At 38.5% G+C, this 24547-nt stretch overlaps 1 protein-coding gene across 1 annotated transcript in view; it reads right to left on the reverse strand.

Moving 5' to 3' along the window:
• Window positions 1-373: 373 nt before the first annotated feature.
• The window catches only part of LOC102763041 (leukocyte surface antigen CD47), a 29621-nt gene continuing 5447 nt past the window's right edge, over window positions 374-24547 (reverse strand). Inside the window, exons 2-9 of the mRNA XM_015559058.1 lie at window positions 15536-15643; window positions 14331-14423; window positions 12761-12859; window positions 10949-11041; window positions 5409-5440; window positions 3812-3836; window positions 3153-3185; window positions 374-605 (exon numbers count right to left, since the gene is read on the reverse strand). Coding sequence (XP_015414544.1) covers window positions 601-605; window positions 3153-3185; window positions 3812-3836; window positions 5409-5440; window positions 10949-11041; window positions 12761-12859; window positions 14331-14423; window positions 15536-15643 — 488 coding nt within the window. The 3' untranslated portion in view covers window positions 374-600. The remainder of the gene's footprint in view (window positions 606-3152; window positions 3186-3811; window positions 3837-5408; window positions 5441-10948; window positions 11042-12760; window positions 12860-14330; window positions 14424-15535; window positions 15644-24547) is intronic.

The raw sequence follows: 24547 nt of genomic DNA on the forward strand, positions 1-24547 counted from the left end.
GATCTCCAAGAGTATCGCATCACTCAAAAGTAACACACAAATGTTTCCAACTAAATTCCTGTCTGTACGTAATTTGCTATGCCCTTGACCTAGAAGTGGCAGACCCATATCCAGCTAACACCATAACTGCCAAAGTGGCTGTGAACCTCAGTTTCCTGAGGTTCGATGGAAGCCACCATTTTTCAGTGACATCTCTGGGTAACCACCAGGTTAGTGCCAGGTAATTCTCACGTTGAACCAATTTACATTGGTGACCGAAAGTCAAGAGGTCCTAGGATCTGAAAGGCATCATTCTTGGAAGTTGCCCACTTTACTTTTGCCCCTAATCGAAGAAAATTAACAATAAAAAACTGGATTGCAATTGGGCACACAACACAGATTATAATTCTTTTATTAGCTAAATCACAAATGCTTTGAATAAAAACTTAACTGCAATAACCATTTAAAAGTCAATGATTTACTTTCTCTTATAGACGAGAGTCACTTTTCTTGTTTTCTTCTCTTGAACAGTGAGTGAGTCAAGGTCAGGGTCCTTAAACATAAGTGCATTCCTTTCACATCTTACTACTCTGCAAGTCAGAGTCCATCACTTCAATTCAGTTACTCTGAAAAATTGAGAAATGAACATTTAATGTGTCTATTTTCTATGCATTAACAAGTTGATTTATCTTAAAAATATGGAATTTTTTCAAGTATACAATATCTGAAAATAAAGTATTCAATCTTAAGTTCACAAAGGTCACAGATATAAGGCAGGCAGATCATTAGTCATTTTTGTGGCAGGAAGGGAAAGGGCAATGCCAAATGAGAGTAAAGATCAACCAAGTCTGATCACTTTCATTTGCAGGGTTAGCTGAGGACAAACCAAGGGATGCTGATTCTGTAAAGCAAAAGCCACTGCTCACAGAATACTATTCCATCACATTCACTTTACATCTGTATCATTCATTTAATGCAAGTGAAAGAAACATGTGATTCGGTATAAATCAAAGAGGAAACGTTCCCTAGGAGGGTACTTTGAACCTCACTCATGGATGAGGCAGACACACTGTGAGCATCATGCTGTTAGCTGTCAGCTCAACGATCCCACCAGACAGACATTTAAAATTAACCAACAAATTCTGAACAGCTAAATATTAGCAAAATAAGGACATTTCAAAGGTCATTATTGATTTTATGTGCTATTAACAAATAAAAACTGCTATATCTCCCCATACAGTGGTTCAAAAAAAGTCACATCTTAAAGGAAATTAACAATGGAAATGGTACTCAAGGTTTTATACTGGCTTTCTGACCATGGGCAAAAGGGGTTTCATTACTCTAACCAACTAAAGAAGAATTACTCCACAATAGAAAAGGAAAGAACAAAAATTTTTTTAAAAATAGGACACCAGAATGAAAACATAAGCAAACCATGCCACAATTCCACGCACAAGTTCTTTGTTTAATACCATTTCGTTTATTCCTACTAACTACAATTTTTTGGGGGGGTGGCCATAGTTAGTATAATAAAACATGCATTTTTGTAATAAAGGCTGTGACACACAGCTACAAAAGTGGGATCATTCTGTGCCTCCTTGTTAAACACAGCCTAAACATTGTTTTAAACTTAATCCACAACACACTATTATGTGATTTTACTCTTAGGCAAACATTAATTGTATTCTAGAATATAGACTCTTGAGATAAATGCTGCACTTTTGCAAGAGAGGTGAGCAGGTAGGTCACAGACTTTAAAACAGTAAAATGGAAAGTGAGCTATTTCAAATGATCAAGACATGACAGCAAATACTAAACATATGAAGAAGTTTTTGACAAGGTAAAAACACATTAAAGTGCAAACAGAAATAAATGAATACTTATAGCATTCAATATCTCTGACTTCTTTAACAAATGTGTTTGAAATATTTAATAAAAATTTTAAATTGTTAGCCGGAGTCCACCTCCCCCGCCCCAAAAAAGAAAAAAACTGGAGTGACCAAAATTTTTCTCTCTTTTTATTTATTTCTAGAGGCCTGGTGCAAAAATTTATACATAGGTGTGTCCCTTGGCCTGACTGGTGATTGGGGCCCCCTTGCCTAGTCCCAATCGGGGCTGATTGGGCTGGCAGGCCAGGGAGAAGGTCCACGATTGGTTGGCTGTGGGAGCACACTGACCACCCAGCTGGCTGTGGGGAGGGAACTCAGGAGGTTGGCTGGCCTTGGGAGGTTGGCTGTGGAGTGCACTGACCACCAGGTGGCTGCTCCTGCATTAAGCGCCTGCCCCCTGGTGGTCAGTGCACGTGATAGGGACTGGTCGACCGGTTGTTTGGTCGACTGGTGGTAACAGTCGCTTACGCATATATATATATATTTCCCATATATATGTGTATATATGTATATATATATGTATATATGTATATATATACATATATATATAGGGAGAGAGAGAGAGAGAAAGAGAGAGATTTTTAAGGGAGGGCAGGGAAGAGTTGGTATTCGTTTGTTTTTTAACCTTTTTTTTGTTGATCCCTAGAGAGAGAGAAAGGGAGAGGGATAGAGAGATGAAACATCAATGAGAGAGAAACATCATGGATCAGCTGCCTCCTGTACTGGGGACCAAGCCTACAACTTGAGCATGTGTAGAACCAGTGACCTCTTGGTTCCTAGGTGGATACTCAACTGCTGAGCCACACCCACTGTGCTCTCTCTCTTCTTTTAAATCCTCTCCCTAAAGGTTAGAACCAAGTTTCTTTATGAAAAAGCAGAGATATTAAGCCCCCATGGGTTAAATGCAACAAAATCACCAATACAAGCACAAAAGGAACTCTGTCAAGATTATAAAGATTTGTGCCAGATTATCTACGTGTCATATAAAAACCATTTACAATAACTGTCACTGCATCTGAAAGGTGTTTTTTAAAAAGCAGTAGTTTCTTTTTGCTGTGAGCAGTACGACTGGAGATCTGATGAGTGACACCCTACAGCTTTTATATGACTAGTGGTGCAATTTTAACAGAGTAGATTTAAGTTTTGTAAATGAACACATGTAAACCTTTATGCTTTGACAGTGTCCCTTTTATTTAAAACGCCGTATTTCCAAGAAGCAATTTTATTTCTTTTCAATGTCCGTATTTTAACCAATCTATAATTGTATGTGCTTTTTATACTCACCATCATTCATCATTCCTTTTGATTCTTTAAATGCTAAGAATTAGTAACAAGCCAAGCAAGCGATTAGAAAGGTTCCACAATTAAAAATCATTTCTAAATAAACAACTAGGTAGTAATATCATGCCAACTATTCCACAGCTGTCAATACAAATTAATTTTAAGGCATTTGATTACAATGCCTTTCTCTGGATCATACCCACAGCCCCCCCAAAATAAAATAATCAGTTGAGAATATAGATCTAGATTTAGGGAGAAAGAAAGTAAAAGAAAGTGTTTTGGTCTCACTCCGCGGTGAGAAACTATATCTTCCTAAAATTTATAAATCAGAAATTATAATTGAGATTTTTCTATACTGGGGGTGCTGCTACAGACTTCATCTTGGCCAGTATGAGAAAGCAGTAGTCCCCTCGCCCAATATCACTTGCTAATGCATGCAACTACTTGGGAGATACAGAGCAGTGCATTTTTCTCAGAGGTGAGAACATTACAAAGCAATACTCTTAATTCTTGATTAATAATCAAAAAAGAGAGGTCAAGGAAGAAAAAAAACAAAACACTGGATTTTTCCCAAGGTAAAGATAAAACTGCTTGGGGGCCAGTTAAAATTATGATCTGGTAATAGATCAAGAAAAATATACAAGTTTGTAATAATCACATACCATTAAGGGGTTCCTCTACAGCTTTCTGAAAAATATGTAAAACACATTTATAAAAAAATAGAATCTATTTCATGTCCTTCATATTGAAATTTATATACATTAACATTTAAACTATGTAGTAGACAGTGAATCCTATGGTCTAAAGGAAGGCAATAAAGATTAAAAAGCAAAGCTTGCCAAGTCTCACTAATACAGCGGTTCTCAACCTGTGGGTCGCGACCCCTTTGGGGGTCAAATGACCCTTTCACAGGGGTCGCCTAAGACCATCGGAAAACACATATATAATTACATATTGTTTTTGTGATTAATCACTATGCTTTAATTATGTTCTATTTGTAACAATGAAATGGGGGGTCACCACAACATGAGGAACTGTATTAAAGGGTCGTGGCATTAGGAAGGTTGAGAACCACTGCACTAATAGTTTAAGAAGTGTCTTATTTTCAACATTCTTTTTCTGTGCAGAATTTCCCACCCCACCTAGTCTCTGTCTATTCAAGAAATCCTAACTTTTTGAAAAAATTATGAAGTCTAAAATACATAGCAACATAATAAATAATACAGTTAAACAAGAGATAAGAGCAAAACAATCATTTGTAAGTCATGCAGAGAAAATGTGTTAGGATTTAGTGGCTGGATAAGCTCTGACAGAGGCACAAGAAAAGCTGCTGTGTGTTTGTGACAGTGTAGCTGTGGCACCAGTCTTAGAATAAACACCCATGGCAGAGCACCCCTACTCCCCTTGCCTTTCAGGCATGTCTGTTGAGGCTCATCAGAATTAGCAGCATATGCAATCCCCACTTCCTGCCACACAGGAGTCTCACCTGTGGCATTCCAGGTACAGCTACCATTAAATCCTTTATGGGAAGATGAGTACAATATAGTCCTTTCCAATGTTATTTGCAAAATGTAGCTTTTGTGCAAATAAGCTACTTTGTGCAAATGATGAATCTCTCTTTATAAAGGTTTTCTTTTAACCCATCTCATTTATTTCTCTCAGTTTATCTCCTAAATTTACTCCTTTTCTTGGAATTTACTCAGAAAGCTTAATAAGATATCCAAAGATATAGTGAAAATGACAATACAGTGTGGAGGAAGAAAAATGCTTATAAAATTAGGGACATGAATCATAATTTGGAACAGGTACTTTAAAGCAACATTTAAATTTATTTTATAGATTATTACTTTAAGTAAAATAATGTAATTTAATATAAATTTATCCCTCATTTAAAGCCTGAAATACTGTTTTGTATATGCACATCAAATAAATATAACAGGTAAGGTGATATATTGGAGTCAGCTTTCCTTCAGTAGAGACAATGACCATTATTCTTACATATAAACTGTTCAGTAATGGGTATGAGAAGTCTGCCTTATCATAAGAAATCATTTATATCCCATTGCTACTAAATGACCAAACATAGGTTTTAAAATAGAATTGGATCTATTCATGCAAAGGTTATGAAATGACTTCATTGTTCTCTTAATTTGATGTTACACTAAACAGATAGCAAGAGAGTTCAATTTCTCAGTTACCAATCCTCAGTCGAAACTATCAAGTGATCAGACTCAATTCATTTAAGAAATTTTAACTTACCCTAGGAGGCTGTATAGCCCTCTGATTGGAAGCTGATGAAATTAAAACACAAGAAAATGATTAATAAATAAAGAAATTAAGCCAGTCCACTGTTTAGTTTTAAAATAAAATGTTTAGGGCTAAAATTAGAGGTGCAAAAAGTCCATTGAGTTTCAGGTTTTTTGTTTGTTTGTTTGTTTGTTTTTAAATATATTTTATTGATTTTTTACAGAGAGGAAGGGAGAGAGATAGAGAGTTAGAAACATCGATGAGAGAGAAACATCGACCAGGTGCCTCCTGCACATCTCCCAGTGGGGATGAGCCCGCAACCCAGGTACATGCCCTTGACCGGAATCGAACCCGGGACCTTTCAGTCCGCAGGCCGACGCTCTATCCACTGAGCCAAACCGGTTTCGGCGAGTTTCAGTTTTGGTAGTCTATTTTAAAAATACAGAATCTTCACCTAGCTGGTATGGCTCAGTGGTTGAGCATCGACCCATAAATCAGGAAGTCATGGTTCCATTCCTGGTAAGGACGCACGCCAGGGATTCAAGCTCAATCCCGGTTGGGGGCTTGCAGGAGGCAGCTGATAGATGATTCTCTCTCATCATTGATGTTTTTTCTCTCTCCTTCTTCCTTCATGTCTAATATCAAAAAAATATATTTTAAAAAATAAAGAACGTTCTGAATTATATGAATTGACAGATTAAAATGGTGCAAATAATCCATCTGCATCAAATAATAAACATACCCGTTTGCTCACTTGCATATACCATATCTCCCCCACTTTGTGGTGGAAAAACTTTGTCATCCACTCATCCCACTGTGGACTCAACATCCTCCCTACTAAGTGGGCAGAATGTGACAGTGACCAATCTCTGCCTTTGCCCCATTGCCCACCCTTAGCTCACTGCTCTTGTTCCTTGTAGCCTAGTCCTTTTCTTTTCTTTCATCTTTCCAGTTTTCAAAGATCCAAGTCGGTAACAAATGAAAGAAAATATTCAGATCCCTTTGAGTTTAAAGAATTACTTTACTTTTAGCTACAGCCAAGTCCTCCTCTATGTGTTCCTTCTTAGCTTACCCTTCACTGCTTCTGAACGGATTGGTGAATGAAGATGAAGAAATATAGGGCATGAAGAATGTGACAAAGGAAAAAGAACTGCTCTGGATACATAAAGAAGAAGAGAGAACTTCCTTACAAAATCCAAACGAGGAGTACCCAGAGCAGCTAAAACCAGTCCTAATTACAGAATCAGAGTCCTGCAGATACAAAGGCCTCAACCAACAACATCCTATGAATGACTCTGGAGGAGGAGGATGCTAACAGTTACAGTAGTCAACCACACTGCTCTGAATTGGATGACAGCACTGGGTTTGCTTATTAGTAGGTTGAGCCACGCCTCAGAACTGCTCTAGCTTTCTATGCTATTTATTTACTACCTTTCCTCCAGACCCACTTTATGAAGCTCCCAAAGCTGATGGGAAATGTGGGTAAGTGAGACCCGACTCAAGGGCAGCCACTCTCTAGGTGGGCCAGAGCTGATAAGGCTCTGGAACAGGGAAAATGACTGCTGACTGGCCTGTAAAGTTTCTTCTCCCCCTGACATCTGAAGGGAGAGTATCAGATGAAGACTAGAAAGTTGGCGATGGAAAAGGAAGGTGACAAGGAAAGTAAGCAAGAAGCTCAAAGCTTACAACTCTAGGTAAGAAAAGATCAGTGAGAAGACATAAATAGGATGAAGAATAAGGACGTAAACGGAGAGGATGAGCTAGTTGGCTATCAGGGAAAGAACCACAGAGAGAGGAACCAAGTAACCATACCTGGCAGAAGGGCTAACTGACTTGTTCCTGAGAGGGCAGCCTGATGACTCAGTCCTTGGAGACATACTGGATCCTTCCACTTCCTGAACTACCTACTGTTCCACTCTCTGTGAGGCCCACTTACGTACCAGCTCTCATGAGATTCCCATCACTGTTACTGTCGTTTTAAATAAAGCTCCCTGACTGGAGGTACACAGAAAGTGGTTTGGTCCTTGCAACCAAACAAGAAGAACACCTATTTTTATAGTACTATGGAGAGAAATGGGTTTGGCAATATTAGTGGATTCACTTTTAGCAGTTTTCCAAATGAACCAGGCAGAATTACAGAACTTTATTAGATACCATCATGACTGTCACATGTATATAACTCACTTCAACTAAGCCATGCCCTCTATCTATGTTCCATCCAAGAAAAGTGAACTAACCAGCTATGAAAATTACTGATGGCTAAAGTGAAGGGTCGGGGGTCAGATTTTAGAGTTATATTTTTGAGCTCAGAAATTTATTCATCAGAATTAGTAATAAGAACTGCCAAGTCACTCCTGTTCTATCCTAATCACATATAAAGAATAGTTTATGAGCTCCAATTCTCAGGCACAAGGAACATCAGATTTGCTGAGCCTATTCTGAAAAAAAAAAAAATGGATCTATAAAGAACAGTGATTCAAAGGGACACAGGTCAGCTGTGGTCCCTCTAATATAATAAAACCGAACAGCAGAGAAGTTAGTTTTGCCTGAGTTAATCCTCTCCAATAAGCATCTGACCTATGTAACAGAAGAATGACTGTAATGTATCTGCTGCCACCATGGGCCTAAGGCATTGGCAGCCACATCTACATAGTTTTAAAACCACAAAGCCTTAAGTATTTCATATGAGCTCACTTGCAATGTTTTGACTTACTCTTTTCACCCTGAAACACTTGCCACATGTCATAAATATAATTCTAGTTTGTGCATTTTCAGAAATACTTTTTTTATTGATACCAGAATTCACCTTACCTCCACATTGGACAAGACAATATCACTTAAATTTTTATATCTCTCTCTCTATTCCATGTCATTCTAATATATCTGAGTTGTGGTCAATAAGGTTTCTGACTGCTACAAGGTTGATTTGTATCAAAACATGATTATAGTCCTTATACTAGTAATAGCTCTAAAAAATTAACAAGTATATAAACACCCTATATAAATAACAAGCCTAACTTGATCGAGTTCCTTTTAATCTTCTATACATTCTCATATTATCATTGTTTCCAGTGCCTAATTTCATTTTATAAAATTTAAATCCTTCTATGAAAAAGAATCCAACACAGTTAAAGAAGAAGACCAGAGAAAATGAAAGTTAAAATCTTACTCCTTAAAGTAACAGGTAAGGGTACAAATTTAAACTTGGAAATAATGCAAATGATCAAAGTTAAACTTCTCATAGGAACATCAACTTAATCTTAAAAAGATAGCTTGGGTTTTTTTTTTTTCTTTTTTGTAACTATATGAGGATTTTATTGCATTTAAGTTGAGACACATTCATTAGGCTTTTCCAAAACAGAGCATCTGCAATGAGTAAAAGTTATTTTGGAAACATTTAGAATTTTTACTTTCTGATTCAAATGCTCAAATTTGAAACCTTAATGTTACTCAGCTTCACAGACTCTATAAGAAACACACATCCATTTTCCTAGTCTACAGCAGCGTCTACAGAGCAATGTTCCTGTACCTTTGCTCTTCTTGCCCTTCAACTGAAGGCAGGGGTGCCTCTGAACTCTGGCATCAGGCAGGTTGATGTGAAAAGTTAATTTAGAATATTATCACCATGTCAATAAAATGGGTTAAAGTCTTAATTTACACATGGCATATTGAAGTATAAGAAAGAAAAAAATAACCTGGTGAATTTTCATAATTTCCCTTTGCTTTTAATGTGAGAATAGTATGTTTGTAATGTTATGGTTTCTTAGGGATGTTGGCAATGGAGAAGTGGGGAGAGCGAGGTCAAGGGGGTGGCAGCTAGACAATGCCTGTTTCCACTTGAGTCAGCATCTCCAGACCTGTTGACAACTGTACTGCACATCCTTCTTTGTTATACATGAAAGGCATGGGGGGTATGGCAACAAAAGGGAGGGCAAACCAGATAATGAAGTGAAAAAATAACAAAGATCTGACCATCAGTGAGTGACACCTAATACTACATAATGCTGTATGGGTACTGTAGCTCACATACTGTTCTCAGGCATTCACAGGGAGCAGCATAATCAGCAGTGTCATCTTCCAGAACCAGACCAATGGTGATTAGAAGGAAGATTCAACAAAAATAGAATATGTATCAACATTCATAATGTGATGCTCATGATATGTTATTCTGCTTTATAAGTCTTAGTTGTGTTTTAGGAATTTATGAGGCATGAACTGAGAAAATTTCAGTGACAAAACTACTCTGATTTTATAAACACATAAACTAAAGATAGGCAAATTTTAGTTAAGTACTGTGTTTTAATTGTTTAATAAACATTAAAGAGAGACAAAGAATATATAACAGAATTAAACTCCTGACCAGTCAGCAAAAGCTGAAGTTCAAAAATAAAGATAACATTTCTTTGAAAGTACTGTGCAAGTCATATGGAAAATTATTTGAGTATTTGAATTTGTTAAATTAAAAATTATTTGAATTGAATAATTCAAGGTTTATATGAATTTTTATAAACACATAAGTAATGCCTAAAGTAAAGCACAAAGACTGATTTTTTTATTTCATTAGTTTGTAACTTGATTATTCTGATAAATGTTTAAGAGTTTACTTTACTTCATAAATTTAGAGTGTTTTAAGGAACACTAAGAAAAACCAGATTGTAGAGAACATCTTTCGGCACTCACTATTAAAAGCACCTTTCTCATCATTTATGTATTAAAAATAACTTATACAGTCCAGCTGGTGTGGCTCAGTGGTTGAGCTTCAACCTATGAACTAGGAGGTCATGGTTCAATTCTGAGTCAGAGCACATGCCTGGGTTGCTGGTTTTACCCGCAATGGGGTGCGTGCAGGAGTTAGCCAATCAATGATTCTGTCTCATCATTGATGTCTCTGTCTCTCTCTCCCTGTCCCTTCCTCTCTGAAATCAATAAAAATATATTTTAAAAAATAACATACAAAAATCTGTAAACTAAAAATTGGCAGATTAAGTACAAAGTTTAGATACAATAAATTGATTCCACACTTAATAACAATTGATTTTAAAAATGACAAAAGCCTAGATTTTAAAACACAATGTTTTTATTATAGTGTAATGCTTTTCACTAAAAATACTTCAAAGTCAATTATCAGAGGACACTGCTCTTAATTAGCAAAAACGACAGATTTTGAATTTCAATTCCTGTCCACTTCTGGGAGTCAAGGCTTATAACCAGTCCAGTCTGCAAGAAGAGCAAGTGAGAAGTAGGTCTCTGTGAAAGAGCGCTATCACACAAACAATGGCCAATTAAAAAGCCTTTCTATTTATTAAAATCAATCCTCAACCAATTCTCCTTTTCCATAGCATTAAAAGGTTTATGCATTCAAAAACATAGATATTTTCTTTTAAACTAGGCTATAATCTAAACTTTTCAGTATCTCATGATTTCCACTTTTTTCATTAGTTTCCAATACATTTCTTTGATCCTAAGCTGTACAAACCAACCAAAAGCATTTTCCAAATCATAGTATATTTGAAATTCTTGGCATAGACTAATAAAAATGAAAGTTGACTTACCCACAAATTTCATATAAACTAATCCAAGTAATTCCGCTAAAGCTATAATACCCAATCCTGAAATCAGAAGAGGACCATGCATTGGGGTGCACTCTGCAAAAACAAATAAAATTTTTATATTAGAAATTCACATTAAATAACTGAAGTTCTTAAAAGCAACAATAACAGTAATAAAATTAAGTTTTAGGGAGAGTAATTATTTTTCTCATTATCAAGAAACAAAAATTATCTACATATGTACCTGCATTATTAACTCAGTCAATGAAATGACTCCAAATTATTAAAATAGAAAAGTTTTGTTGGTATAGCATGTACCTTATCACATCAAAACTAATTGGAAATAGTTTGTGAAGCCTAAGCCTCCACCCAATGTTTATTTTAAAAGCTCATTCACGAATACAGGCAGGGTAGTTTGGGCACTAAATAATCAGCCCATAAGCTATATACAGCCAATAGGAAAGCACTAATCTCAGTGGGGACAAAATGATAGTGAAAAATGAAAAAACCTCACAACACTGAATGCTGGCAAGAATGTAGAGCAACAGAAATGTGCATTCATTGCTGGTGGGAACACAAAATGGTAATTTACTACAAAACTAAATATATTCTTAACATGCAATCTAGCAACTGCACTCCTTAGTATTTTCCCAAATGAAGTTGAAAAGACATGTCAACACAAAAACATGCACTTCTATATTGTGTGTCTAGTTCTGTGATTTTAAAACAAACCAATATCCTTACCCCCAATAGGTGAATGGATAAACAAACCATCATCCATTCAAACAATGGAATATTATTCAGTGATAAAAAGGAATGAATTATCAAGCTAAACAACGTCATGGAGGAAACTTAAATGCACACTACTAAGTGAAAGAAGCCAATTTGAGAAAGCTAGATATTATATGATTCCAAGCTTAAGCCATTTTGGAAAATGCAAAACTGTGGAGGCAGTAAAAAGATTGGTGGTTGCCAGGGGTTTCTGAATAGGGAGGATGAATGGGAAGAGCACAGAGGATTTTTAGGGCAAGTAAATTTTTCTATATGGTATTTTATGACTATGATCCATGTCATATCTATATATATAAAAGCCTAAGCAACCCTTTCAACCAAACAACAGAAATGATGCGCACTGACCCAGACCTTGCTGCTGGGGCCCTGACAGCCACGATCTGGTTCACCCGCACCTCAACCCCAGACAGGAGGGAGGAGGGAGCCCAATTCCTCATGGAATCAGCATGCCTTACCTTGCAGGTGGGGCCCTGATAGCCCCGAATCTGGTTCACCTGCACCTCGGACCCAGACAGGAAGGAGGAGGGAGCCCGATTCCTTGGGGAATCAGCTGTTGATTAGCTTGCTGCTGGGGCCAACCTCCTACAGTCCCTTCCCCCAGCCAGCTGGCTCCCCGTATCGGCTCCGGTCGCTACCAGGCCAAAGGGACCCCACTCATGCACAAATTTGTGCACCGGGCATCTATTACATTTATAAAAATCATAGAATGTACAACACCAAGATAAACCCTAATATAAACTATACACTTTAGGTGATAATGCTGTGTCAATGTTGGTTCAACAGACTGTAACAAATGTACTACTTGGTGGGAGATGTTGATAGTGGAGGAGGCTATGAGTAAATGGAGTAGAGGGGAACTCTATTTTCCACTCAGTTTTTCTGTGAACCTAAAATTCTCTAAAAAAATAAAGTCTATATATTTAAAACAGAATAATAATGACAAAGAAAAGGAAAGAAAAAAAGAGCTCTAAGAGCAATTACTGGTAAGAAGAGAAATTGTTTAGAGAAGATTGTGAATCTTACCTGAGACACAGAGGCTTAGTCCGACCACAGAGAGCACAAAGCCCAGCACCTGAAGGATCAATATGGTGATGCTGAAGGAGGACATCCCAATAGCTGGAGCTGCAAGGAAAAAGCATGTTGCAAGTGTTTAAGAAGCAATCACTTCCACTTGTATTTCGTACAGTCAAGGTCGGTGTCCTAGGACCAAAGACTGGCTCTGGAGCTTTGTGTCAGGTGGTGGCTGCTTTCCCAGTGACCTAAGCCATCTCTCTCCACTCCAGCAGTCAGCTCCACATTCACACCCTCAGCAGCCTTTCATTTCTGCAGGGAGCTGAGCTGCATTGGCAGTTTTTACCCCAAATCTTAGAACAATGCTGCTTTTACCACACGTGGGTATTTTACCATAGAATTGGCTATTAGCAGGGCCTCACCACGTGCACACAAAATCACTCTGGTGGAGAACCACTGTGCAAGCATGCCATTGTAGACATTATAACCCCTAAATGTGATTTTTAGAATAAATTATACCATCTTAATATATAACAACCCAGAGATAGGCTCTTATACCAAGAGCTAAATGTGCAAATAAAAAAAAAATAGATTCTTTAATAATAACAAAAATATTTAGTGATTTACTCCCAAAATGCAGTGGAAATTGTTACCAATTATAGGTTAGATAGCTCTATCATCTTTTAAAACTACAATGTTAAGGTTTACAATAACTCTTTACGATTTACAACCCTATTTTGTATAACTAGTTTTAAAAGAGAGTTTTAGCAAAAGAAGAGAACAAGAATGTTAATATCTATTTATAACTTCAAAAACTGAAATAAGAATATGAAGATCATTATTAAGAAATTATGTAGCATAATTTTAAAAATCCACTATTTGGCATTAAATATATTCTGAAAATCACTTTTTTACAAAATAAATACCTTGATAACCTAATACAACATTCAAATTAATCCATATAGGGAAAATTTAATGAAGAATAGTTTTTATCCTATCTAATAAAAGAGTAATATGCAAATTGACCCTCACTCCAACACACAAGATGGCCGCCCCATGTGGACACAAGATGGCCAGCAGGGGAGGGCACTTGGGAGGGACCAGGCCTGCAGGGGAAGGTAGCTGGGGACGACCAGGCCAGCAGGGGAGGACAGGTAGGGGTGACCAGGCCTGCAGGGGAGGGCAGTTGGGGGCGATCAGGCCAGCAGGGGAGCAGTTAGTCATCGATCAGGCTGGCAGGGGAGTGTTTAAGAGCAATCAGGCAAGCAGGCAGGCAGGCGAGTGGTTGGGAGCCAGCAGTCCTAGATTGTGAGAGGGATGTCCGACTGCCTGTTTAGGCCCAATCCCACCAGGCCTAAACGGGCAGTCAGACATCCTTCAAGGGGTCCCAGATTGGAGAAGGTGCAGGCTGGGCTGAGGGCCACACACCCCCCCCCCGCACGAATTTCGTGCACCAGGTCTCTAGTTGTATTATAAGAACCTAACTCTTATTGTATTATATAAAACCATACAAAAATATTTTAATCAAAAATGCCTTTTAAATGAAAAAGGGCACAATCATGCTAAAACAACAAATACTTACCTATCATAAACACAGAGTACTGAAGTAATATTAATATCACTGTAGGAACTACAATTAAACCAAGTCCACTGGCCCTCTTCGTTGAATATTCACCTGTTGATAAATAAAACTAATGTTTAAAATATTTTCCTACTTACTTCCTACTCTATTGAAAGTTAAAGTACTCAATTTATTAAATGTATTCATCTCAATACTACTCTTATAAATTGCAAAACCTTTAAAAATAAACTCTTACCCCCAAACCTCACAAAGTAAGTGACTTTTTTTTAAGACCAAATTGAACACATCTAAATGTCAACATCTAAATCTCAACATGTGGAAACATTCAATTGGCTTTCCTCCTTCTTAACTACCTTGGAGCCTCTTACCAATCCCTTCATTTGCTATATTCAATCTGTTCCAAAGTCAAAATAGCTATTCTTTGTAGCTGTCTTCTTAATTCATCCTTTCCTCACCACACACTCACTAACTCCAGCTGCAAAGAGAGATGCCAAATTTCTGTTCCTAAACATTACACCCATATTTTATTCTGTTAATAATACAAAGGTTTTCTACTATCTACACTTTGAGTCCCAGCCTATCCCTGCTGTTCTTTCCATGTGCTGCATACCCTTATTTCCGAATCCCATTCCCATCCCCCAAAAGGCAAATGCAGTTTCAGATTGATTTGTTTCCCGTGTTCATTCCCACTTTCATGTCTTGCCTGATGAAGTTTGCCTTTGCAGTGGACTGAATGGTGGCCCCAAACATCTGCCTACCTCCTAATTCCTGGAATCTGTGAATTAGGGTGAGCATTACATTATACAGCAAAATATATGAAAAAAATTTAGGATCTTGAAAGAAGGAACTTATCCTAGATTAACGAGGTAGGGCCTAAATTCAGTAAGTGTCTTTGGAAGAGAGAAGCAGAAGGAGTTTTAACACAGTGGAAACTGGAGTTATGCTGCCAGAAGCCAAGGAATTGCAATGATTGCTAGCAAACACCAGAAAATAGAAGAGGCAAGGAATGGATTCTCTCCAAGAGTCTTGGGAGGGAGTATAGTCATGAAAACATCTTTATTTCAGACATAAGGTTTTCAGAACTGAGAGAATTGCTATTGTTTTATAACACCCAGTTTGTGCTAATTGGTTTCAGCAGCTCCACCCCCAACAATGTTCTCAACCTTATCAGCCCTTATTTCCCTTATAGTAACTGCACATCTTACCTGGGACGAAGAGAATGGCTCCAACAATGACAAATGTAGTGAGCACTAGTCCAGCCACAAATAAAAGAATGGTTCTCTCCTTCGTAACACTGGCATTATATTTAAGTGCTTGAAAGAAAAAGAAAACACAAAAAAATTCCATGAACTCAGTCTCAAGAAGTGAAGTCATTTCTGTAACTTAAAAAGTGCAGAAACAAACTGATAACTTCCTATAATCAAATAGCCTTTGAGGAATAACTCTATTATATCATGTCAAGCTATCTCAAATCTTTTTCATAAGTCAGTCAATGACTAAACAGTGTCATAGCAGTATAAATATGGATGCTGAATTTATGGGAGATACTTTTATTCCCCTATACTTTAAAGATGAAGTCATATACACCATGCTTTCTCAATTGGGGCATTATTACCATTAGGGCCAAATAAGTCTTTGTGGCGGAAGGGGGCTGATCTGTACATTTAGAAGGTTTAGTAGTATCCCTGCCTCCCTCCAAACTGCATGCCAGGAACAGCCCCAGTTGTATCAATCAATGTCTCTAGACATTGGGAAATGTCCCAAGGAGTAAAACTGCCTCAGGCTTACAACTGATATGGATAATGCTGATGGGAAATAATTGGTAATGCTGAGAAAAAGAGAACTTTGTTCCACCTTATATAAAATTTTTAAAGCATCTGGAAATCTAGATGTTTTGTTTTGAAAAAGTAGAATAAAATTGGACAAATCATATCCTCTTGATATCAGAAAGGAAGGGAATGCTTAAATTATTCAAGTAAAATCTATATACACTAGAGGTCTGGTGCATGAAATTCATGCATGGGTAGGGTCCCTAGGCCTAGCTGGCGATCAGGGCTGATCTGCAGGGTGACCTGTCAGGCGATTGGAGGGTCCCCACTGGCACCCACCTTTGTTGGCCTGGTGTTGCCCACTCACTGGCCCTGCCTCCCACTGCCGCCAGTCTGGGCCTGAGGGCTGGGGGCAGCTCCTATGTTGAGCATCTGCTCCCTGGTGGTCAGTGTGCATCATAGCGACTGGTTGTTCCACCTTTCTGTTGATTCGCATATTAGGCTTTTATTATCTATACTAATAAAAGGGTAATATGCTAATTAAACCAGGTCGACCAGACATTTTCTGGAAGTCTGACTTCCTTCCAGACAGGTAGGGGGTGACCAGGCTGGCAGGGGGAAGTTAGGGGATGATTATGCTGACAGAGGCAGTTAGGGGCAATCAGGCAGGCAGGTGAGTGGTTATGGGCAATCAGACAGGCAGATGGGTGATTAGGGGTGATCAGGCAGGCAGGCGAGCAGTTAGGAGCCAGTGGTCCTGGAATGCATCCCACAGTGCCTAAACCGGCAGTCGGACATCCCCTGAGGGATCCTGGATTGGAAAGGGTGCAGGCCGGGCTGAGGGACCACCCCCCCCCCGTGCACGAATTTTGTGCACTGGGCCTCTATTATAAAAACCCTTGGCCGTGATGCTGTCATGCTGTGATGACCAAAGACTGGTCACCAGGAGGCTGTGTGTGCAGCGAGGCGTGTGCAGGTGGGCGGGTACTTGACTCTGGGTCTCGCAGCGTGGCAGGAGTCAATCTGGTACCACGTCCCACCCGGCACAGCGGGAGTCAGTCTGGATCCCGCCAGCATGGTGGGTCTGGGTCTCACATGATATCGCACACTGGGCCTCTAGTTTATACTAATAATACAGTAATATGCAAATTGGTCAGGAAACCATCACAGTAATGACCGATCAGCAGGCTGCATGCGCATCAGGCATGGGTGAGCAGGAACCTGCAGCGTCAGGGATGGGGGCAGGGCCATGGAGGAGAGGCCTCTCCCCTGCAGCCCCGGCCAGGGGTCTGTAGGCGCGTGGAGAGGCCCCTCCACCATGGGCCTGGCGAGGGGTCTGCTCCAGCCTACCTCTTTAGGGCAATCCATCGAGGAGCCCCGGATTGGTGGGTGGGGCCTAACTGTTTGGGGCGATGGACTGCGGGGCTCCCGCACTGTAACAGGGCACAGGCCAGGCTGGGAGACGCCCCTAGTCCGCCCCCCCCCCACATGCACAAATTTCGTGCACCGGGCCACTAGTATAGGATAAAAGGCTAAGTGACCGTCCCACCATCCAGTAGCTATGATGTGCACTGACCACCAGGGGGCAGATGCTCAACGTAGGAGCTGCCGAGCTGTGGTCACTTGGCAGCGGCGGTTCTCAGGTGATACCCCAGAACCAGAGAGGAGGGAGACTGATTCCTCACGATTCCTCTCACACTCCAGGACACCTTGGGGGATGTCAGGGAACCGGTTTGGCCCAATCCCCATAGGCCAGGCCGAGGGACCTCACCTGCCGGAGGGACCCTGCTCACTCCGCAGATGCCCTTCAAGCCGCAGCGCTGGCCCAGGTGTGACCAGCGGGGAGGGACTGTGGAAGGTCGGCTCCAGGGCATGTCCGACACATCTTGCCCAGTCCCACCCCGCCACCCACCACCTGGGACTGCCTGCATTAGGCCTTGCACCGAAGGGACTAATTAATTTCCTTTCAATGTGAATGAATCCATGCACCCAGACACCAGTAATTTCATAAAAATAAACTACAAATATTCAACAGAACTCATTAGCTCTATTGTCAAGCACCTGGTAGGAAAGAATAATGTAATGGATAAGCCTAAAAATATTATTTCTTTTACTATATCTTCACCTTAGGGGTTTTGTTTTGGTTAATTGTAAAATTAACTTTGTACCATAAAAATTGTTCAAAGTAATCTAAAAGCAGACTGAGTAGCAGAGAGAAACAGTGCATGACTGAAATTCTGCTGTTTCATCTAGGCCATTAATCAATGTCCTGAGGGGGTAATTTTTAAAAATGTAATATTTAGCATTAAATTTACTTCCACTAAAATGAAAAACAGATTAAATACAGAAAGAACAACAAGAACCCCTAAATGACCATGCTAAAATCTATTTTTAAGGTATTATAACATAGGGTTATATGATAAGCTTTGGTTAACGTATTTCAGGTATAACAGAAGACTTAAAAATCACTACCTACTCATACCTTAGATTGTAAACCTCAACCTTATTCTCATTAACTGGGCAGGGGTGGGGGGATGGGGGGGGAAGGTAATCAATCATGATACCTGAAGCTGAGTAACTGAAATCCACATTAATCAGCAAAGAGTGAAAAACAATATGGCAAGTTCCCAAAGCTTTCATTTGATCCATCCAGGCTTGGAACTTACCCCTCAGTTACCTAAGTCTTGACTCAGCATGGCCCTGCCTTCATATAGGGCATAGATTCTCAGATTCCCTATTTTCTAGAAGCAAGCACCGGTGAGTATGAAATTCAGTGCACAGCTTATAAAAGGCACAGATACAGATAGAAAAACAAATTTCCTCTAGACATATGTCAAGTTTTCCATTTAATTCAATGCATATTGTTATCTAAATAAAGATTGAAAGTTCTACAAAAGGGTTATGAAACAGAAGCTGTTTCAAATACACTTCACGATTAATCAAACATTCAAAAGACACTCTTCCAGGCTTAACTGAATTCATAAAAGAAATACTAAAATCAAGCAGCAAGAATTCACCTTTAGAGTACAGAAGTTCATGCAAAAAGGCTGACTTAATAAGAGTTTGATTCTCATATAAAGTTCAACCTCTTCAGGCTTACCCACAGTAACAACAAAAATAAAACACCATAAAATATGATTGACAGTATTTTACTATAGAACAACGTTTTCAAAGCCTTTGCATATAAATATTGGAGGTAGCTTTATTTTCTGTTGATTGGTTCAACTACTATTTATTACCTCCAACCCTCCCTTAAATTAAGCAACTACTTTTTGTTGTTGTTGTTGTTAATCCTCACCTAAGGATATTTCCCCATTGATTTTTAGAGCATGTGGAAGGGAGGGTAACAGACACAGAGAGAGAAACAGGGAATGAGACACATGGATTGGCTGCCTCCCGCATGTACCTCACCACGGCCAGGGATAGAGCCTGTAACCAAGGTATGTGCCCTTGAACAGCATAGAAACCAATACCCTTCAGTCTGTGGGCTGATGCTCTATTCACTGAGCCAAACTGGTTATGGCTAAGCAATTATTTCTAACAAATATGTTAGTGAAGTCTACTTAAGTAATCACAGGCAATGAAAGGGATCTATCTCCATGTTTTGTTCATGGAAACTTTTAAAAAGAGTTTCTTTTGACTCATTTTCTTTGCCACAGTGGTCACATTTTAGCACATCCCACAGAAAGTGGAAAGAAGGTATTTCGTAGTCGAGTTGTCAATTTTTTCAGTGTAGCCAAAGAGTTTGTAATCTGATATAGATGTTATAGAACTCAGTAATCACAAGAATCCTTTTTTGGTGATCTTTATTTGTTCTTTAATAGGTAGATTTATTTTTATTTATCAAATCTATAAAAAATTTTAAATGCAAACAAAGAAATTAAATACAAGTAACTCCACAAATACTTAGCATTAAGATAAAGCTAATTGAATGTGTCCTTAGTGGGCTCTTATCAAACTTCCCTGTATGATTTTCAGGCTTTTTGGCAAAGCAATCTATATAATTTTAAAAATGTGTATGCTTTAAAAGATTCCCCTCAACAAAAATCACTGAAATCAATACACAAAATAAAATGAGAAATAACAGTATTTATGCTTTTAAATACTTTTCAAGCACTGTCTTCGATTTACAACAAAATTTAGAGGGAGGTATAGGATACCCCCCTAAACTCCCTACCCCACACATGCACATCTCCCCCATTATCAATATCACCCACCAGAATGATGCAATTTTTATCAACGTGAACCTCCATTGACACATCATAATTACCCAAAGTCCATAGGTTGCCTTGAGGTTGTACATTCTGTGGGCTTGCACAAATGCAAATTGATATCATTTTAGTATCATACAGAGTATTTTCACTACAGTAAATGTCCTCTGGCTCTGCCTATTCATCTCTGCCTGTACCCACTTCTAGGAATGACTGATTTTTTCAATGTTTCCACAGTTTTGCCTTTTCCAGAATGTCTTGTAGTTGGAGACTACAGATTGGCTTCTTTCACTTAGTAATATGCATGTAATAGCTCATTTCTTTTTATCTGGATGTAATCACAGTGCATGTTGCCACTCACCTACTGAAAATCATCTCGGCTTCTTCTAGGTTGTGCATCATGTATAAGCTGCTTAACTAACCATGTGCAGGTTTCTATGCGGACGTAAGTTTTCAACTCCTTTAGGGTAAATACCAATGAGCACAATTGCTGGAACATCATGTAAAAGATAATTTTAAGAAATTGCCAAACTGTCCTCCAGAGTGGTTTTATCGTATTGCATTCCCACCAGCAATGGAAAAGGTTTCTGTTGCTCCACATGTTGTCTGTGTTTACATTTTTTAAAAAAGACTTATAACCTTAGTGCTACCTGACACAGGAAAACCAAAATCATTGGGAGACAAAATTAGATTTTTGTGGAAAAAAATAAGAATTCTAAAGTGTTCCCTCTTATGCTATTTATAAAATAACTAAATATAGCCAGCTACATCTCAGAATGAGCTAGGTTGCTTCCTTCATTTATTCTACAAATATTTACTGTGTAGTTACAATGTCCCATGACCTTTCATTAGTCCATCTCAACCAAATCAAGGTACAAGTAGATGACATTATTCAAGAATTGATTTAACACCTACTATGTGATGATCACTATTCCAAGTGCAGCCTCAAGACCCTTAGTTCTAATGTGAGAGTGAGTGTGTGTGTGTTTGGGGCAGGGGAGGAGTGAGTAACCGAAAGTGTTACTCCCAGATCTTCCACAGTTAAATAAAAGGTATACAGCTGCTCTACCCTAAGAGTCCCTTTATGTAATCTTTCAAATTCATATGATTGAAGAAATGGCATGTCCCTCTAGTCACCTGAAGAAACAACTAATGTTAGAAACAGATACTCCAGTAATAATTCTCATTTCCTTGTCACTGATATAAAGTACATAAAAGATAGAGTGCAGGTTGTGGTTGATGAAATCTAGTGCAATTAGCAGGTCAATTTGAAGATGAAATGATAACTATGATCTTAATTTTCATAAAACTCCTAATTTTCATAAAATAGTGTTTCATAAAACACTGTTTTAAAAGTACTTAGAACATTCATACAAACATACACAAAAAAACAGAAGGCAAGTATAACAATTTCATAATAAATGCCATACACTGTCCAACTTGCTTTGATGACACAATTTTGTCAAAATAAATCATAACTAGAAATTATATTCTCAGTCTACAAGACCCAGAAACAAAAGAGACCAGGCTTTGTTGCAGCAAGCACCTTGAATATAAAAGGTTAAAGAGGAGGCTGTCCAACACACTAACTTCCTTTTCTTGGTTCCAAACCTTCCCTGGTCTTATGATGATACCATAACTTCAGAGTATATGCAGCAAGGTAGGGTGTTTGAGTTTGGAAAGGGTCAAAGGAATAGCAACTAATACCTATAAAAGAGTATATTGCTGAGCTATAGTTTTGCTCAGCTCCTCCTACAATAAAATCAGTGCATGAAACATTATTTAACAGCAGAATGTGATAATTATGTGGATGGGACCAAGAAAAAGCACTGGGAGTTCAATATTATTTAATAGAATTCAGAGTTAACTTAATAACATAATTCTATTAATAGGGGCATCAACTAGTTCACAGAATGATTCTTTGCCATAGTATTTATGAGGATGATATTTTACCTTCTTGGATAGAAATTTCCCAGGGCACATTAGTATATGTCCTCATTTCTTCAAAATAAATTTTCTAATCTACAAAGACATTCCCTGTTCCACTACTTCTTTAAAATGTGTTTTCATGGCCCAATTACTTTCAATAGTAAGCTAGTCCTCAAGAGTGAACTCAAGAACTTAACAGGATCTCAAGGCTGTTGTGACAGGGAATGTTTCGCTTGAACTCCCAACAATGATTTCTTCAGGGACAGCTACCCAAATACCTCTGAATAGTAATCCAAAATCCTTGTGAAATAATTTTGTGCAAGAACTACAAACTTAGGAAATGAAACGAAAGATGCCTAGATTGTACAAGTTTGAAATAAATTACAGCAGTCCTGGCTTTGCACAATTCTTATATTCATGAACTTGAGATACCATGATTTATTTAGTTAAATAATACAAGTTCCCTAAAATGACAGTTCAAATTTCAGTACCACAATATATTCATTGAGTCATCGCATAAAGTGTAAACTTCACTGCCATCTGTTCAATTGTCCACAAATCACTATCTAAATAACAAATGTGCATCATGATTAGTGACCAATCCTGTCACTTCTTTCAAAGACTATTGGGAATGGTCACTGCACATCTGCTATTCCCCTCACGCACAGACAACAAAGCATATGCTGTGCTACCTCCTGCTTCCCAGGGATAAACCCCTGTGACATTTTACAATGGATAATCAAAAGAGGAAACTGGCCAATAAAGATGAAAGAGCAAAGAAATGAAAAGTGATAATGCTGAAAGTGAAATTCGAATAGAACATATATGACATCACAGAAGAAAGAGCTGACTGTGGGAATGTCAACACTACTGCTATTCAAGAGACTAAATATGCAGCCAGGGAAACTTAGAAATGTGAACTTATTGGCATAAATTAGGACACAGAGGAGGTTGTGACACAAAGAATAAAGATATCCCATAAAATGTGACTCTGGTGCTGGGCGATGTGGCTCAGTTAGGTGAGTATCATCCCATGCACTGACAGGTCACTGGTTGATTCTTGGTCAGAGCACATATCCAGGTTGTGCTCAAGATACCTAGTCAGGTGCGTGTGGGAGGCAGCCAATCAATGTTTCTCTTTTTCTCTCTCTCCCTCTTCCGTCCTCTCTCTCCAAAATCAATTTTCTTAAAAAAATGAAGTGACTCTGGCAAAAACAAACAAACAAAAAAACCCACAAAACAAAAACCTTCACATGAAAGGAACTCTTAGAGATCATTCATGACACTGAAAATGCAAAGGGTAAAATACTGGAAGCTGATTTGAACTTAGAAGAAGTATGACAATTCACCAAGCATAAAGATGATGCTTGCTCTGTACTCAAAGTTACATGACAAGCACTGTTTAAGGCACTCTTGATGAAATGCTTTCATTTTCAATGTTTGTAATGTTTTAATTTACCATGTACTAAATATTAGTTATAGAATTGTTTCATTTCCTAATACAGTCATTACTGAGAGTTTAAAAAAGTTTTTTTAGCTACATTTGGCGTACGCTATTATATTAGTTTTAGGTGTACAGTAAGAGAGTTTTTAATGTTTTAACAAAAAATTTAGGGATCATGGAGCAATAGTAATTTCTCATGCTCATTATTAAATTGCTTTACAGAGTTTCGCCTTACGTGGTCATGCTTATGGTCTCCCAGGTCTGTGTAAGGCAAAGACTCCTTATAAACAACAAAAGTTCAGTGAAGGGAAAGGTAAGCCTAGATATACCTATCTCAAAGAATTTCAAAATGTTAGCCAGTTCTTGAGGTGGAATTGAACCTTAATCTTGCAGGAACAAGAGGTCTTGATAAGCAGTGCTTGAAATCATTTATTAAACATCTCAGTGATGGAAAGTACCTGTTATATTATCAAAGAATGAGGAAGAAGAACCATGAAAACCAACCAGAAACTTAACTGCCAGTGGAATGGAAACTGTGAGTCAGAACAAAACAAAGTACCTGAAATGCAGCACTGCCGGAGATTTGTTACTTTGGTTAAAGCTCAGTGTTAGATTCCAGTCATCTGTGAGCTTTTGCTAAGTATAAGACTCAACTTACAAACTGGTAAGGTAAAACTAAAGGCAAAGGTATTTAGGGACACTTCTCTGTAGGATGCCTTTGTCTCTGAAAGATGGTCAGGTCTCACCATGTGCGAGAGCTCTTAGCTTGGCTTCAGGAGTTCAGAAGTCTTCTCAGGCTTTGTCCTCGGGAGGATCAATGGCCTCCTGAGATCAATTCAAGATAATGCTCTGGGATAAGGACAC

Source organism: Myotis davidii, unplaced genomic scaffold (assembly GCF_000327345.1).
Source record: "Myotis davidii unplaced genomic scaffold, ASM32734v1 scaffold2450, whole genome shotgun sequence".
NCBI lineage: Eukaryota > Metazoa > Chordata > Mammalia > Chiroptera > Vespertilionidae > Myotis > Myotis davidii.